The 17,532-nt window shown below is 36.8% G+C and overlaps 1 protein-coding gene across 2 annotated transcripts in view; it reads left to right on the top strand.

The window, feature by feature from the left end:
• Nucleotides 1-17,532, top strand: part of DTNBP1 (dystrobrevin binding protein 1) — a 63,521-nt gene that overhangs the window by 24,719 nt on the left and 21,270 nt on the right. For both annotated transcript variants that reach the window (XM_042049154.1, XM_042049153.1), the window contains exon 7: nt 3,004-3,026. In XM_042049154.1, coding sequence (XP_041905088.1) covers nt 3,004-3,026 — 23 coding nt within the window. The remainder of the gene's footprint in view (nt 1-3,003; nt 3,027-17,532) is intronic.

Genomic DNA, 17,532 nt, shown 5'->3' with positions numbered 1-17,532 from the left:
TTCTTCTGAAAGCTTACTGTTAACTGTAAAAAGGTAAAATGTATTCTTCCAGGAGTAACTAGCCAGGTTTGTTGTCAGTAACCTGGAGTTTAGTAGCCGAAGAGCATATAGTCAGATGCCAGGTAGTTGTATTGATTAGTGGTCAGACTCAGCATGGGAGTTCCTTGAATCCTGGACAGATGCTGAGCAGCCCATGCTGGGCTTCAAGAGCTTTCATGTGTAGCAAGGCCAGAGGCAAGGTAGGTGTGTATTTTTCTTCTAACAGTAGTGGAAAGGGTTATCTCATCCATCTGTGCAGTTCATGAATGTTCTTTTGGATGAAAACTCTTTAAAATCCAGGAGCATTTCCCTATGGAGTGTTTTCAATTGCCTTGTATGTTTCTTCCTGCTTGTCTTTTAACCTTGCTTTGAAGGCCACTTTTCCAAAACTGTTTTCAGTTTACTCTTTTTCATTTTAATTACTCTCACAAATTGCTGTTTCTTTATATTGTCTGTGTTCTGAATATGTAGTTCAATTCTTAACGTGAGTTCAGTGTATTCTGCAGATGACTTTTTGTCTCTAGACTCTTAGAGAAGACATAGGAGGTATCTTCTTTCTGACAGTTTATCAATAAATACAAAAATATTTATTTACTTATAAAGGGGAGAAATGTGATACTGTTATACATTTTTTCTGTACATCTGTGTGCAAGGTCTTAATTACCCAACTAGAAAATGTACTGATATCTTCTTAAGCCATCTGTTTTTCCAATATCATTACAAGTAAGTTTCCTTTCCACTTTTCAGTTTAGTGTCATGTTCTTACCAAGCCTGCCGATAAATGAGATTTAGGATTAAAATTTTAAAACTTCCAAGTTTTTATTTGTATAATTTGACTTAATAAATAAATTAAAAAATCTTCCATGCTGCTGATGCTCAACATGGTTTCAATAAGCATGTACGTTAGTATATAATTCTAAATGGAAGTTTTATTGAAAGTCTTTTGAGAAACCACAAGATGTGATTAATTCATGCGGTGTAAAATAAAAATCCTCAGTCTTTGAGTCTGAATTGGTATGAGGATACTAGGAAGTACAGATCCTTAAATTTTGAATCTGTATTTTTACTGTATGCTAATCATAGATACTTCTAATTTTCAGAGGTATGTGTTGGAAAAAAGTTTTTGTCAAATATTAGTTTCCAACTTTCTTAATGAATGGCAATTATATATATGGTTATAGGGACAGCATCTTAGTGCATCTCAACCCTAAAAATATTGATGGATTTTGAAAAGGAAAATTCTGGGGATTTAGACAAAATCAGTGATTGTCACTTGGTTACTGTATTACGATCTTGTTTACTAACCTATTTCAACACAATGGCAGTAATTGTTTCATCTTTCCTTTTGTGGACAAGTGTCATAAAATCTCCTGATTTTAGGTGCAAGTAACGTAGTTTTTTGCTTCTTACTTTCACAAGATGTTTCCTCCAGTATGGTTTTGTTTTAGTCCATGGAAAACAAGCATTTCCTGTGATTGTTGCCTCAACTACTGTGCCATTATTAAAAAATAAGGAGGGCAACTTGTGAGAGTGTTTAAGAATCTTGTAACTGTGCTTAGAGTATGCAGGGTAGGAAAAATTTTTTAGGGTACGAACCTGCAAATCACAGGTATTGTAAAGTAGCTTTTTTTCTCTGATATGAAAGGGAGAAACTAGCTTGGGAAAGGGATGAAGGAGAAGCAGGAAAGGAAATAGATTCTTACAGGAAGTTGCAACTAATAGAATTCTTCACTGTGAATCACACTCTAGCTTATTTCCTGGTAAAGCGCCCATTCTTTCAAAAACCTGTATTTAACATTGGTTACAAAAGTGGGATGTTCTCTGAAAATGTGGAGGTAAATGCATTCTCTTGCTTGTTTTAGAATACTTTGTCCTGCTTAGAAAATAAATTCTTTCATCTTTGAGAGAGTTTTGTCTGATCTTGATGCAAGAGTAAATGCTGAATTGCATCATCTGTTAAGGGGTAGAAGGAGTTGTTGTGGTATAGCAAATGTACTGTGAAACAGTGTCTCTGGTAGGTGACTGAAGGGTGCTTTAGTCTGTGGATAGTGAATAGAATAATTTATCTGGACAACTGTTAATTCAGTCTTTATTTTTCTTACAGTCACTTTTTCTTCAAAATTCAGAATTTAACTAGGGATTCTGTGAGGCACAGACTGAAAAAGTTTGATGTAAATGAGTGTTTTGTAAGGCCAGCATTCTGCCTTATCTAAGCTATTGCTTAGTTGATTCTTCTTTAGCCTTTAAATTCATGATGAATTACTATCTTGTAGTAATGACAATTGGAGCATTTTGCAGTTTCTTTAAAACAGAGAGAATATTTCCCTTCATTTTGTAGCCTCTGCAGTCACAATTGCATAACTTCTAAAAGTGGAGGGTGGCCTGGTATGAAGGCAAAAAAGGTATTACTATCTTTAACTTAATTTCTTAGCTTTCTGGTACATGAGTACTATGGGTTATCTGTCATACTCCATACTCTGGTAAATCCTCTCCTCTGAGGAATGTCACTGTATGTCTCTTTGCCTGTCTCTGTTTTAACCGAGTGATATTGTCCAACAGTGTTGTCAAAATGTTTTTGAATGGCATTGATGAAAATGGGACACTAATTGTTATTTACTGTGCTGTAAATTGGTAAAGCTCTGCTAAGCAAAGGATGCTTTAGTAACTAAAGCCTTAAGAAGTCTTGGTTATTTTTGGAGACGTGTATCTGGAAATTATGTAGCTAGATACAAATGTGCAGTATTTGTATAATTGTGCATGTTTATAAAGAAGTGGTGGCCTAATTTCTAAACTGGTTGATTTTGTTTGCTTTAGATAAACACATGGTAATATTACCCTTATATATGGTGACAATCAGATTCTTTGAATTTTCGTCTTTGAGTCTTAAAACATGTAAAATAAATCCTGTAGTTCTAGTTGTAGTATTTCTAATTATTTTTTTTTAATTCTGCTCTTCTCCAACAGGAAGGAACTGGAAACATTCAAAGGTAAATTCTATTTTTATTTTCTACCTAAATATTTGTAAGGGTTACAGTCATTTGTGTTTTGTGTGAAACTGAGAAGGAACTGTTGTCCTTCTTCATTTGACAATGTTAATTTTATGTTGACCCAGCAGGCTGTTTATTTTTCATTTTACCTGTTCTTGCTGCTGTTTTCTTTGGGAGAGTCCTAAGTGTAGGGAGAACACAGTTATTTTGTTGTCTTATCTAGGTTTCAGAGATTCCCTTGTCTAATTCAAGCCTTTCCCTTGGTGTTCAATTTTTGAAGTTTAGGGCTTTGTCTTCAACTGGTTGATGTCTTTTCTGGCATGGATATAATTTTGGCACATGTTGTAGGCTGTTACATGTTAGATTTTTGTCTAGCTGTTTCTAGGGAATTTTCACAGTATTATGCTATCAGACAAATTTAATTTTTGTAGCTCAACTTGTTGGACATACTTGATGATATATACAAATATTTGTCCAATATATGATGTAATGGCTGGAAACTCTGTCATGTATTATTGCTTTGTCTGTGGTACATAGATGGAACACAATCCCATTTTCAGTAAATCCTAAACTGGGGCTTACTCTACCTTCTGATGTTAATGTTTGATCAGCTTGAGAATTGCTATTGTCTTTTCCTTTGGATAGAACGTGGGTTTGTGACTAGTATTTATGAGAATGAAGTCAGGTGCATTGACTTATGTCAATCAATTGTCTCTTGAAATTGAAAGCAGGGATGGAAATTTCTATCAGCTGCATTCCTTTGCCTTTTCAGTTCATTACTATCTCATCTTTATGTGATGCTACAAAAGGAAAATAACAGTTACAGTAACAGATAAGCAACACAGATTATGTAAAATGTCACTTTTCCTGTAACTTGCCAAACCAACCCTTTTGTTGATTGATTTGACAGCTTTCAGCATAGAGCAGCTCAATATAAAATGGAACATAATGCCAGGCTCCTTCTGATCCAAAGCAAGGCAGCTGCTTTGTAGTATCTGGTGCTTGTGAGAACAGTGAATCCTGGTTTTTTGTTTGTATTGATTAGGTGTTTTAAATGAGTTTCTGGAAGCCAGGAGAGTGGTTTCCAAAGTAATTTCTCTTTTGGCCTCTTTTTATTTTAATAGAGACTTTAACATTATTTGACAGTAAGTATTTTACAGAGGCAATTATTTTGATGGAAGAGGAATGTGCTAGCTGTGTGTTGACCTTGAAATTTATACCAAACTAAGCAACAGGTTCTCTAATGGATACAGATTTCCAATACTGGTTATGAAAGACTTGTCTTGGTAGCCAAGAGAAGGCTGGATAAGCCTAGAGGGATGAATCTTGGAAAATGGATATTAAACATCTGTCAGCCTAATTTGTGTGGGTTTTGTACAGTGAACTGGTGATAAGCTTGTACCTGACAGAAGAGAGGAGAGTAATAGCTAAGAAAATTTTAAGAATGGTCTTGTCAAGCAAGTCTAATTTCTTTCTAGAAGATGACAAGAAGGTTTAAAATAAACAACAGATTCAGTGTTTTGATTTTGGCAACAACTTTCACTGTTTTGCCTGACATTTCCCAGGAAATTGGGATTAAACTACTAAAAATCCACGTGCACAATTGATTGAAAATACATGCTTGGAGGAAATGTTCTTGGGTTTCTGACTTACTAAGTTGTTCGCTCTCAGATCTTGGAATTTTTGTTGTCAACCTAGATTGTGAAGTAGAGGTATTCATTATATTGGCTTCATTTGGTCTTTTCCTGGCCTTTTGCACCTTACATTAATATCTGAGTATCTGCCGTATCTTTCATCAGCTGCTTGGAAGTAGGGAGAGTAGGAGATTCCTTGTTGTGAAGGATTCATTACATAATGGCAGATGTTTTGGTTCTAGGGCAGCTTTGCCTGATCTAACTTGGGGCTCCTATCTGAGTTTCCTGTTTTGAGCTGCTTCTGGGGCTCACTAGATTTTGGCAAAAATGATCTGTCACTTGGTTGGCTTTAGTTCCGGTTGATGAAGCACACTGAGATAACTCGGTGGATGTCTGTAGGAATCCTGTCACAGAGGAAGGAAAAGGCAGCAGCAAGGGCAGGCAGTGTGTCCTAAGTTGATAGCCTAACACTGTAATCTAAAAAGCAAAAAAACCAGGAAAAGTTGTTTCCAACTGAAACATGTTAAGTAGTTGAGTAGATGGTTCTTTACATTTTAATATTGCAAGTATAGACTACAGCCTCAACTAATTTATCTTTGCATGACTGTCCAGAGTGAAATGTCCTCATCAACATTCTGTTCATGAAACAGAATGTTTCCTAGACCCTAGCGCAGGGTCTAGGAAAGAACAACTGTTTAAAATACCTTCATATACACTTGCATCTTTTAGTGCATTTGCACTTGAAATCATTGTACATTAAAATCTGTTTCAATGGAAAAACCCGAAATGCCATTTTTTTTAATAGTAACTTGTTATTTGTGAATTTGAATACCATATGCTAAAAAGTAATAGCTTCCAGGATATAAGGATGGTAAATGTCTTGCATAAAAATATCTTTCGTAAAGATACAAGATCATTCTATCTGAATATGCAGGAATTAAAGTACCACAAAAAAATTCCTTTAATATGTTTGCTAGAACGGTTAAAAGAGAGTTGTATGCACTTTTTTCAGTATCCAAATGCAACTCTCATGTTCACCAGTGCTGAGTTCTTATGCCTTGCTCAGGATAGAAAGTAAGTTTTACTGGAATTAAGATACTGGCCTAGTCTGAGGTTCAAAATAGCACAGCACTAGAAACTTGAATTCAGTGGTGCATCCCATCAGCTGCACAATGAATACAGAAAAAAATGTGAATTATATGTTCGTGCTGACCCTGAGAGTGCAGCTGTGACTCACAAGGCCTCTGGGTAGCTTCACAGACCTCTCAGCTCTGTTTTAAAAACTTTACTTCCCTGGAGTTTTGTGGATGTGTAAATAAAAATACATACACAAGTGTAGTCTGTAAATTTGTGAAATCTTCAAATGTCTGTAACCTTAAAAACATTGCTAGGGCCCTTGTATATACCTAGTATTTACTTATTTTAATACTGAAACAAAATCTGCCTTCACACAACCAAGAAGCAGAATTGTTTCTGCTTTCATTTACAACTTCTCACTGTGTGCGCCAAGGTACAAAGTAGTAATTCATTGACCTTCTAAATATATTCTTTGAAGATACCAGGTGTCATCCAGAAGGGGCCCTAACAAGGAATGTCTATATGCCTGTTTGCAGCGTTGGAAAGTTTTGAGAATCCACTAATTCTCTTGCTTGTTACTACCTTTAAGGAGCATGAAATAAGAGTGTAATACTACTTTAAGAAATTATGAATTATTTTTGTATTTGTCAATGTTTTAGTATTTGTTCCTGCCATTTTCATGTTGGTATTGCAGATTGTACTCTATTTCATTGTAAGGAATAGATTTTACTAGTCTTCCTTTTGCTTTAAGACTTATTTTTACAGGGCCAGACATTCTCCTTCTGTTGTTTGCTGCACCCACAGTGTGCAGGGACAGGACAAACCTTTCTGGTCTCTCTTCTTTCAACCACAAGGGTTTTCTATTACAGAGTAATTGAAATTGATTATTACTTAATAATCTGTGATGCTGAGAAAGTGAAGGTTATAAGCTTTCCTGCTTCTTTGTGTTAAACCTCTCTCCCTGAAGAAGGCAGGGAATGAGTGTGTGGTGTCTTTGTTGACACTGCTGCAGCACTGGCATTTGTGTACCTGAAGTGTGAGTGTGAACCAGGACAGGACATCTCAAAGGTTGCCCAGTTCCTTATCTTTTTTTAGTACTTTATCATTCAGAGGTCTTTGCTGTAAAAGATGATGGATTTATGAATGGAAACATTGGTATGCCATATGGAGTAGCCTGCAAGTTTGTTCCTAGCATGCACCAATTTCAGTCTTTGGAGAAGTGCTTGTTGGAACTGGCTTATGCTCTGTGCTGTCCTGTCTTGGCCGAGACTCATAAACATGCAAAAAAAAGAAAAGTGTTCTGTTCTGAATCTTGGTAATTTCTTGCAATAGTAGAGTTAATTTTAGTTGATATTTTTGTGTGGTTTTGATTTTAGTGTTTGATGGGTTGTGCTCTTGCATGGTTTAGAAAGGGTGTGTATCATTTTCGTTTTACAGCTGAGAAACTGGAAATTAGATAGCACATACGTGGTTATTTGCTCCTGATACTTGAAACCTGGTGCATTTATGACTGAACAGAGATTTCAAATAATTCCATCATTCTTCTAGGCACATGGTACCATTTTTTAATTTATTTTTTTTCCTTTTTGAGTTAACATTTCTTTAGCTCCAGAGCAGCCAGGATTGTGTAGTAAATAGTTACAGAATACTGTTAATCTCATTAGAAGATGGAAGAGTGGAGCAGATAATGAGGTAGGTAATCAGCAGTGAGAGAGTAGGGGGAAAAAAAAAGTTCTAAAAGTAATAGAATTGCACAATGCGTATGTTATTACATATGCTGTTGAGTTTACTTCAGAAATAGAAGTTCACTTCTAATTTATCCAAATGGGAACTGTATACATGATAGATTTTAAAATTGTTTATACAAGTCCCTTTCTATTAAAAGTTTAGGATGCAATGTTTTGAGTTCATTTCTGGAAAGAAAACTAAAGCACTAGAGGCTGTTTAGAGATCAGCAACACAGCACTTTTGGACAATGAAAGGTGGCAGCAAATTTGCAAGGGCAAATAAGCACATGGCTTTGGCTACTGAGTCATGCATATTTCTAAGCTTTAACAGGATTAGTTTCATTCAAGCTCAGGGAAACAAGGTCATATGACCATTTTCAGCACTTCTATTTACCCTACAACAAAATACGTTTTCAGCCTTTTGAATCAGAGGTCTCTCCCAAACAAGGCCTGATAAGTTTTAAGAGCTTTATCAAAATGTTCCTTGAGAAGATGACCTGTGAAATAAAGAGGTGTTTTTTCTTGCTTTTGCCATCAAAGTTAAGTCATTGGGTCACATTTGATATGCAGATTTTTTTGTCATCCCTTATTCATGCATATAAGATGCCGCTGTTGAAATTGCAATTTTCCAGTCCTTCTATCAGGAGCTTAAATATGTCTATATCCAAACTTTAATTTTTCCCTCTTCTAAGAGCCCACAATATTTGGAGCAGTCTGTTGACTCCATCTCTTTGTTCTCCACTTTTTAAAATCTACTCACTTTAACAAATAGTATGTCAAACTGATTTTTTTTTTTTTTTTCTTCCAGTCTAGGGATTCTCTTTATCACGCTGTGTTCTGATGGCTGTCAAAACAAAACTCCTTTTTCCTACTCTTCATCTTGCCTTCCAGATGCGTGGGTAATATGCAGTGGAGGTCTTTACAGCTCATGGTTGACAAAGCTCATACATTCAATGATGTAGCTGCTCTCGAAGTTGAGCTGCAATTTTGAGCACATAATCCTGTATGTTTCTTCTGAGCAAGAGTAAGATGACATTGTGGTAGAAATTCATTCCAGCCACATGGAGTTCGATTACTTTAACATTTCTGTGGTCCAAAACTGCAATATTTAAACCTTGTAGCACAACTCTTACTTTGTCATACCAGAAAACAGCTGGGAAAGAATTGCTTAATTCTTTGTAGTAAAGCTAAAATGGAATTAAAATGTCAGGTTTATATTCAGATTTCAGGGGTTTTCCTCATTATTTTGCTATAAGCTGAAAATATCCTGATAGAGTTCTGGTTAATACTGTGTTTTACTAGCTTCTTTACCATCCAGGCTATGGAAGGAGAGCCTTGCAACTTTGGATGTCTTGTGTTGTCTGTGGCAAGAATTGACCAAGACTCTTATATATGATAACCATTCTCTAGGGAACAGAAAGATTTGAGACTTGGGCACTTCTGATCAAACCTTGAGTGAAAGGAAAATAAGTTTAACTCTTGAAGTCTTCCATTTTAGTGTAATTGGGTGAGGCAGATGGAGAAGGAAACAAGATCCTAAAGTGTCCTTATAGCTACCTTGCTTTTGATTTTGCTTTTTACATTTTCAAGTTTGCAGACTCTTGCGTCTGTTTAACTCTCGGGACACGTTTTAAAAATTTCTAGGACTGTATCTAGCTATTTATATCTTCTACTTTTGCTTCTTTTTTGCTTTCCTTGAAATAGATATGGCCTTAAAATCAAGCCTTTTAAAAAATAGTGGGTTTGTTTTAAAATCCTTTTAAATAGCATAATTTAAGGAAAGTTCACTCTTGGTCTTTCACTGGTTTCAGCCCTCCCCAGTAAATAATTGAATCTTTATACATCTGGGCAGATATTACCAACACTGAAATGTATGTGTGATCTTTCAGTTGTACATTTCTGTAGCCCATGGGTGGATGGTGCAGGGTTGCACATCTGATTCTGTTTGGCCAAGTTATCAAACTTACGGGAATCCTTTGAGAACTTGTCCTATCTATGAATACATACCCAGGAACATTGGAAGTTTTCAGTTTTCTGGGATAATACACCAAAGCAATTGCTTGTCTCTTGCTGGCACTCTAAATGTGACTTCCTTCTGAATTGGCAACACAAATTGAGCATGAGGTGTAATTGAAAATGTATTAGCTGCCTTTGCCAAGGCAGCAAAACATTTGCTGGATTAAGTATTATTATGACTGGGAGTCAAACTACAGTGGATAATATCTTGTGTACGCATTTATTTTGCAGATGACTGGGAACAAACTTATTATCTAATATGTTAATAAGCATCAAGTCTTCAGGACAGACAATATTTTCTATACAAGAAATAGAATTTACATTTCAATGGAAGAGGAAAAAAAGGGGAGGTTCGGCATATTTCAACGATAGAAACAAAATTATCTACAATTCTACCTTTGATTACTACGTCAGAAAGCCAATTTCCATTATGCTTTGCCAAAAGGAGGGCTGCATTGTCAACTAACTTAATCATACAATGGTTTGGACTGAAAGGAACCGTAAAGATCATACAGTTCCAACCCCCCTGCCATGTTGGGGGTGCCACTCACTAGGCTGGGTTGCTCAGAGCCTCATCCAGCCTGGCCTTGAACACTTCTAGGGATGAGGCATCCACAACCTGTCTGGCCAACCTGGGCCAGTTCCTCACCAACCGCTGAGTAAAGAATGTCTTTCTAACATCCAATCTAAACCTGCACTCTTTCATTTTAAATCCATTGTCCCTTGTCCTGACATTATCTGCCCATTAAAAAAAAATCCCTCTCTCTCCTTTTTATAAGCCCCCTTACGACCATAGTGAGGTCTCTCCAGAGCCTTCTCTTCTCCAGGCTGAACAACCCCAGCTCTTAATAATTTGATATGATGAGAAATTATTTTCCTTTTGCTCATTTTTTATTATTATTTAATATTTATTATTATTTTTATTTTCAACTGGTGAGGTGAAAACAGGTAGTGTCAATACAGCCTTGGGTGGATCTCAGTGATAAAATGGCATTTTGTTTAATTCATTACTAAGGTGGCTATATATTGGAAAAAGACTTGAATTTTCAAAGCTTAAATAGGGAGTAGGATTTCTAAAGGAAGTCTCAAAAGGATGCTATGGAGAGACCAGATTATTTATGGGCAAACTAGATAATCAGATTTCCTTGGAATAAATGGTGTGTGCTCGTGTAACTTGGCTGATCAAAGATAAGTTTTGATTTTGTCTCTTCTGCCCCAAACCACTTCTGGTTTATTGCTTTAAATACCTTTTTGTTTATTTATTTTTTCATTTTTATTTTTTGGTTTATTGTGTGTTTGACTGTAATATAATTTTTTATGTTGCAGATTCGACAGTGCAGTTTGTAGCCTCCATGCTCAACTAGATTTCAGGATTTTATGTAATGGCTGTCACCTGAAAGTGCTATTCAGAAAATGAATTAATATAACCCATAGAATGCTAATGTTACTAATACTTCTGAAACCTTGTGTTTATCAGGTTTTTTTAATGCTAATTCTGACTGGGTAAGAGTGAAGAGCAGGAACACTTCTTTCTATTAAATTCTGCTTCATCTACATACATTTTCAGAGAATCTTGCGGGGTTTTTTTCATGAGGCACCCATATGCCCTCTCACCTTGTCTTTGCTTTGCATTTTGAGGGGGCTGGTTTATCTTCCCAACAAATTTTAATAGTGATGTATTTATGTAGTTCTCTCTTTCTTTTCCTTGAGTCCTACTCTCTTTGTAATCTAGTATTGCACTATGTCAAAAGCCCTTTCAGAGGTCAGATGTATCACAACAAATTTGGCATCACTGCAGCTTAAAATAAGATGCCTCATGAGTGTGCAGGTGCAGCTCCTGTTGCCTGTGGGGGAAGTTTACCCTGTGCTGGAGTCAGCCTTTGCAGAATCCTGGTTTTGTCAGGAGTAGAGGAGGTCAGGGTGACAAAAGGGATTTTCTTCAGTCATTGCCAGGGTGAATAGCAAACTGTGTAGATAATAGGAAATAATTTCATGGGAACATAAGTCCTGTCATACTCAGTTTATGTAGAAAAGAAAATACTTAAAGGTGTAATATTTTAATTGTCCCTTGCTTAAATGCTTAAATGACTGATGTAGAAAAAAATAGAAGCCTGTTTTGTCTACAGCTCTAACTTGAATTCATCCTTTAATTACCAAAATCCAGACTGGAGGTGGGATTATCTCATGATGATTATTATTATTCTTTTAATCTTTCACATAGATATTTTTGGTGTTATTTTCACCAGTTAAATAAACCTGAGTTTTGTAGGCCAAACATTCTGGCTATTTTTATTTTTAATGATGTCACTTGGAGATGTATTTGTTATATAATTGCCTTTTGCTCCTACTCTGTATTTTGAGAATTGTCACAGAGAAGGTTCTCAAAATGTGATCTTTGTAAGTAAAAAAAGGGAATTGCTATGGCTATCCTGGTTTCTGGCACCACTGCACACCCTCCTAAACTGAAGAGGCAACATGTGCCAGTGTTCCCAATTCTGAGGAATGCCTTACAGGTTTTGAAACATAAATGCACTGTTGTGTAACTGCAGCATCACCAGAGCCGAAGATTCTCAGTCATATGCTGTTGCTGTATTTTTTTTTCTGAACTGCATAACCTTTTTTTTTTTTAGTTTTTGATGAAAATGTAGCCTGTATATGTAATACAGAAAAATCAGTTTTCAGTAGAGAATACTCTTCCTAGTTTATTTAAAAATCACATCCAAGGCTTTTAATATTTTATGTGTGAAGTAAGAATAGTATGTAATCTGGCTTGTGGAGTATCTGAGCTAAGCCATGTTAAGGAGAGGCACTTTAAGGGGAGAGCCTTGTGAACATCACCTAATAAAAAAAAAGAATTCAGAACCCTTCTTTACCTTTTCCCTTGCTCCTGAATCACTTTCAGATGCTTCCAGCTCTCTGCCAGATAAACACATGCTGTAGCTGCATGTCATCAGATTATATCCCGCTGGGAAGATTTCAGTCTCTGCAGCACCCCTTGGTTCAGCAGCATGTGGTATCTTCCCAAATACATGCCTGCATTTCTGGTGGAGCCCAGCTGCTGGGAGCTTGTGCTCAGGTTCTGGGGAGGCGCTGAGTTGAAGTATCCATGTGTGTGCTGCTGCATCTGCGTGCGAGGGACCCATCGGAAACTGCCCGTCGCGGTACCACTGCTTTGAAAAAGCAGCCTTCTGGCAAAGGTCTTTGTTCTGCATCAGTGAAGATGCACATCACTGGGGCTGCTTGGTAACTGGAGCTTTCACTTGACCAGTGCTGGGTTTCTTTTTACTTGCTTATTTCTTACTGCCATGTCATCTCCGGGAGGCACTGAGAATACTCAGAAGAATTCATGTAGGTGGAACTTTATTATCATCTTTATTATTTGTCACCTTAACTTGCCAAGCTAATGTAAAATGCAAAATGAAATTAAAGTTAGCTTAATTAATTTCCTCAGTTACCACCATTGCCTGATTTGCAAAGAGTGTGCTGTAAATGGCAGGTTAATTATCGACTTGATTTAGCAAATTTGAATGAAATAGTGACTAAATGTCTATTTTTCCAGGGCTTTTGTTTATTGCTTTGCTTTTGTCTGTCGCTTTGCATTATTGTCAAGGTAATACTAATCAGAATTAGTAAAAGAATTCGAATACACAGATATCTTGTTAGCTAAAATTCAAGCAGGCGTGTCTAAGGGTGGGGTGACACCAGAGGATGAGAGGAGACAGAGAATTATTATCTGAAGATAAAACCACGAATAAAAAAAGAGAGCAGTGAATGTATTAGCATGGATACAGTTATGCTAATTTCCTTTAGATAAATAAAACAATAAGTAAATTCTAACGGTGTATTTTTAATGAAGCAGCTAATGCTATTTACATCCATATAAGCCCCCTGTATCATATGAAACAATGTTTTTAATAATGCACCAGTAACATTTTTATGCTGTTAATTTGTAACTAATGGTGTTTAGAGCTGTGCCCTAATTGAAGTGGGAGTAAAAGGTAGATTTCTACTCTGATTCTTTTTATATTCTTTTACATAACCACTAGAAGAGGTTTTTTTCTGTTACCATTCACGTGGATTTTTTTTTTTTTCAGTGGATGTCCAGGACCAAAAGATAAGAGTAAATTGAACTATTTGTTATTTTAATAACCTGTTGGAGCATGCTTTATCAAGGCTCTACCTATGAGTTGTAATTTTGACCACTAACGTTGATATTCATGTTAAATAATTATGTAAAGTTGAATATTTTGTTCTAAGCAATTCATCCGATGTGGGAGAACTCTTTACATTTGTGTTGATTAGAAATAATTAATTTGTAAAAATACTTGCTTTCCATAAGTCTAGTCAGATCAGTTGATTATTTACTTAAAGATGGCAAAATTTACCCTCTGTTCTGCTAAATGGGGTGTGACCACTTTGCACTTAAAATTGTCAGTGTTGCAAGCTATATATATATATACACACACTACTGGAATAATCCATTTTGTATTCTTAACTACTTTGTGCTTATTGACAGAAGTTGTCCCTGTACTTGTTCTTGTTTCCTGAAATTGCAATGGAAACATGGGCGAAGAGCGGCACAGCTGCAAATATTTCTTTTTTTCCTTATTTACCATCATATCTTGGACAGTAGAACAGCTGTTTTTTGTGTAGGGTGGGGGCCAACCTTGGACTTATATAAGGATTAGAATATGAAATTGGAGAATAGTTTGAAATGCAAGCCTTAGCAATATTACTCTAAGTACTTCTGGGAAGAGGTAGCAGAAAGTAGAAGCCTTAGTATGAACATTAATACTATAATCTAATAAATAATAAAACTAATAATCAAATACCTCTATGGTATTTGATTATTCTAATTTCTTTTAATCACATTTTAATTTCTAGCTTTGTGACAGAAAAAAAGTAATGCAAAACATGTATTTTTTGATAATCTCTTTGCTTACCACCCATGTACACTAAGGTTAATGACAAGTGAAAAAATACTCATACACCTACTTTTAAACTCTCTAACAAGACCAGCTGTAGTACTTTTTGGGGTGCTGAAAGACCACATGCTGTAGGCTCTTGCTGCCTGTGACTTTATCTTGATGTAAATGAATTTTTGAACAGTCTTATAATGGCAGTATTCTTTATTTTGGCATGCTGCTTCTATTTTATGTTAGAAATGTAACTGTAAGTGCAGACATTTCATCAGTTTGATTTGTAACTAAATAAATGTACAGTAATAGATTATACACTTTTTACATTTCTCTACATGACACTGTTTCTTTCTGCAGTGGTACTCTAAATATGATACTATTTTCGTTCTTACAGTGTTCAAAAATAGTAGAATTGTTTTAAAAGCTGCAGTAGAAATAATTTATTCCTTCTTTATAGCATGTCCTTACATAAATCTGAGCCCTGCCTTTCCCAGCAGTGTGTTATTAAACTACTTGTTCTGCTCAGGTTCTAATGATGTGTGTGGATGGCTGAGGTGTGCATGTGAGCATGTAGGAATTCTGAATGCTTCTCTACTCCTTTCAGTAAATGGAACAAAAATGTGGATATTCTGGTAAACTATTTTGCCCATTTTGTTTGAGTGTTAGGAATGTCATGTGAAATTGTATTAAGGCAGTGGAGCTGATGCTGTACAAGCGTAAGTCTTCAGTATTGTAGCTACTGTGGCGTCCTTTTCCAGGATGTGTTTGCTTTTGCAGGTAAAATGTTGGATAATAAAAATAGATATTTAAAATGTGAGCTATTTTAAAAAATCAGTAAAACATTTTTATATGTACATAATATTTCTAGATTGTGTATTTCTAACAGAGTGTGTGACCAAGGCCAAAAGCGGTTAAGAGGCTTTTTTGACTTAACACATTGTTTCATTTTTAATCACTTGGGTTACCCTGTGGATTAGGGTGAAATAAGAATCTTGTGGAGATGTCACTCAGCCCTTTTTTTCCTTTTATGTAGAAGGCAGCTAGTGCTATTTTGATGTTGCATAAATGAGACTTGATCAAAATGTAGTTGGCTGCGTCTCATTTTAAATCAAACGGGAATGGTGCCATTTATAGGAATAAGTTTCTGGCTTAATTAGATGATTATGTAATCACTCCAGACCTTGCGTACCAGCGTTTCCATTGGCTCAGGAGGGTTTTCCCTTGATCATAATCTTAAATCCTCATAGATTTATTCTCTCTTCTCTGGTTATTGAACATTGAACTGGGAGCCCATGCCTCATAGAGAAGACACACTGAACACCACACAGTTGGTTATCAGTTATCTTGTGCGTTCACAAGGGTAGGAAATGAAATTGGTGATACTTGATAGGCTCAGGGTTTGCAGGTCACCAGTGATGTGGGAGTTGCAGTTCTGCTGACACAATGTCGAAAGCCTTTATTTTAAAGATTTACCTTTATTTTAAAGAGCACCGTTGTCCATGTGGTTTGTCTCAGATGAAGGGTAGTTTTTGTCCCTTGCTGGAGTGCGCAGGGTCTTTTGGAGGGGCCTGCAGCTTCAGCTTCTGTCTGGATATAACTGTGTGACTGGAAGAAGTCTATCCATATTATGGGTTTGGATGACATATGTATTTTTTCCCTTTCTGCTTGTTGGTACATATTTAGAGGGTTGTGCTGCCAGTCGTTTAGTATCTGGTTCTTACTACAGTTGAACATGTTTCAGATGCAAAGCTGTAGGAAAGCTGACAGAGTAGAAAGCCAAGTCCTTGATTTTCAGCACATTTTGGAAGTCATAATGGGTATGAAAATGTCCACTAGTTGCAGGATGGGAGGAAGTCTGGCGGAGGTACTTCTGTCTCTCTCTCTCTGTCCCTATATGGAGTTCAGGGTGCTTTTCTACCAATGAAGATTTCTCCTGCATATTAATGATTATTAAGTCTAATGAAATCCATGGAGTGAAAATTAATTAGGTATGTGAAGGAGTTGTGGACTAACTCTAGAACAGAAGAGAAAACAGAAGAGGTTTTATCTAGCACAAACAATAAATAGCAAACCAAAAAGTTCTGCAAGTGACAGGTTATTGACTGAGAATGATTTAGGAGGAAAACAATCTCAGTTATGAAGTCTCTTTTGAGAATTGTACTATTAGGATTAATTCAATTGTGAACACGGTAAATAACATCCAGGGGTGGATCAATCATGAAATTTCCAGTGGACAGCTGCAAATGAGGTGTTAGAGAAATGACTGAGTTATAAGAAGAGAACTTATTTCACAAGATGCTGGGCGAGCTTGGCCTGCTTGACGGAGCAGGGGACATGGAGACTTCTACACGTAAACATATTGAAGGAGTTAGCATCAGGAAAAAGAGAAATTCCTGAAAGGCCAGGGTGTGTTGGACTAGGGGGAGCTGAGGAGGTTGTTTTGTAGTAATTAGAATGCCTCCAGCTAATTGTTAATTGTGTAAACTGTTCTAGTATTAATTTAGCAAAGAGGCTTTCTTAAATCCTATAAGCATGAAAATACTGTCTGCCTATGTTGTGATACTGCTCAGTTTCTTATTTTGTCTGGCATCAGTTGTTTTCTGCCTTACCACAGTTGTCAAGTTACTGGGGAGGAGGAACACAGGAGTTTCGAACAACACGTCTGGAGTGCTGTGTCCAGTCTGAGCTGCGCAGTACAAAAAAGACAAGGAGCTCCTGGAGAGAGTCCAGTGGAGGGTCACAAAGATAATTAGAGGTCTGGAGCATTCCTCTTATAAGGAGAGACTGAGGGAGCTGGGCCTGTTTAGTCTGGAGAAGAGAAGACTGAGAGAGGATCTCATTAACACATATGAATATCTCATAGGCAGGTGCCAAGAGGATGGTGCCAGACTCTTCTCAGTGGTGCAGGTGACTAGATGAGGAGCAATGGCCATAAACTAGAACACAAGAAGTTCCATCTCAACATGAGGAGGAACTTTACACTGAGAGTGGCAGAGCACTGAGCAGGCTCCCCAGGGAGGTCATGGAATCTCCCTCTCTGGAGACATTCCAAAACCACCTGGATGTGTTCCGTTGTCCCCTGTTTTAGGTGACCCTGCCTTGGTGAGGGGTTGGCCCAGATGATCTCCAGAGG

The sequence above is a fragment of the Corvus kubaryi genome, unplaced genomic scaffold, assembly GCF_017639235.1.
Source record: "Corvus kubaryi isolate FWS band 111438036 unplaced genomic scaffold, C.kubaryi_AGA036_p1.0 69, whole genome shotgun sequence".
Lineage (NCBI taxonomy): Eukaryota > Metazoa > Chordata > Aves > Passeriformes > Corvidae > Corvus > Corvus kubaryi.
The sequence above is the reverse complement of the archived record's forward strand: the minus strand, read 5'-3'. Positions and strand labels throughout refer to the sequence as shown.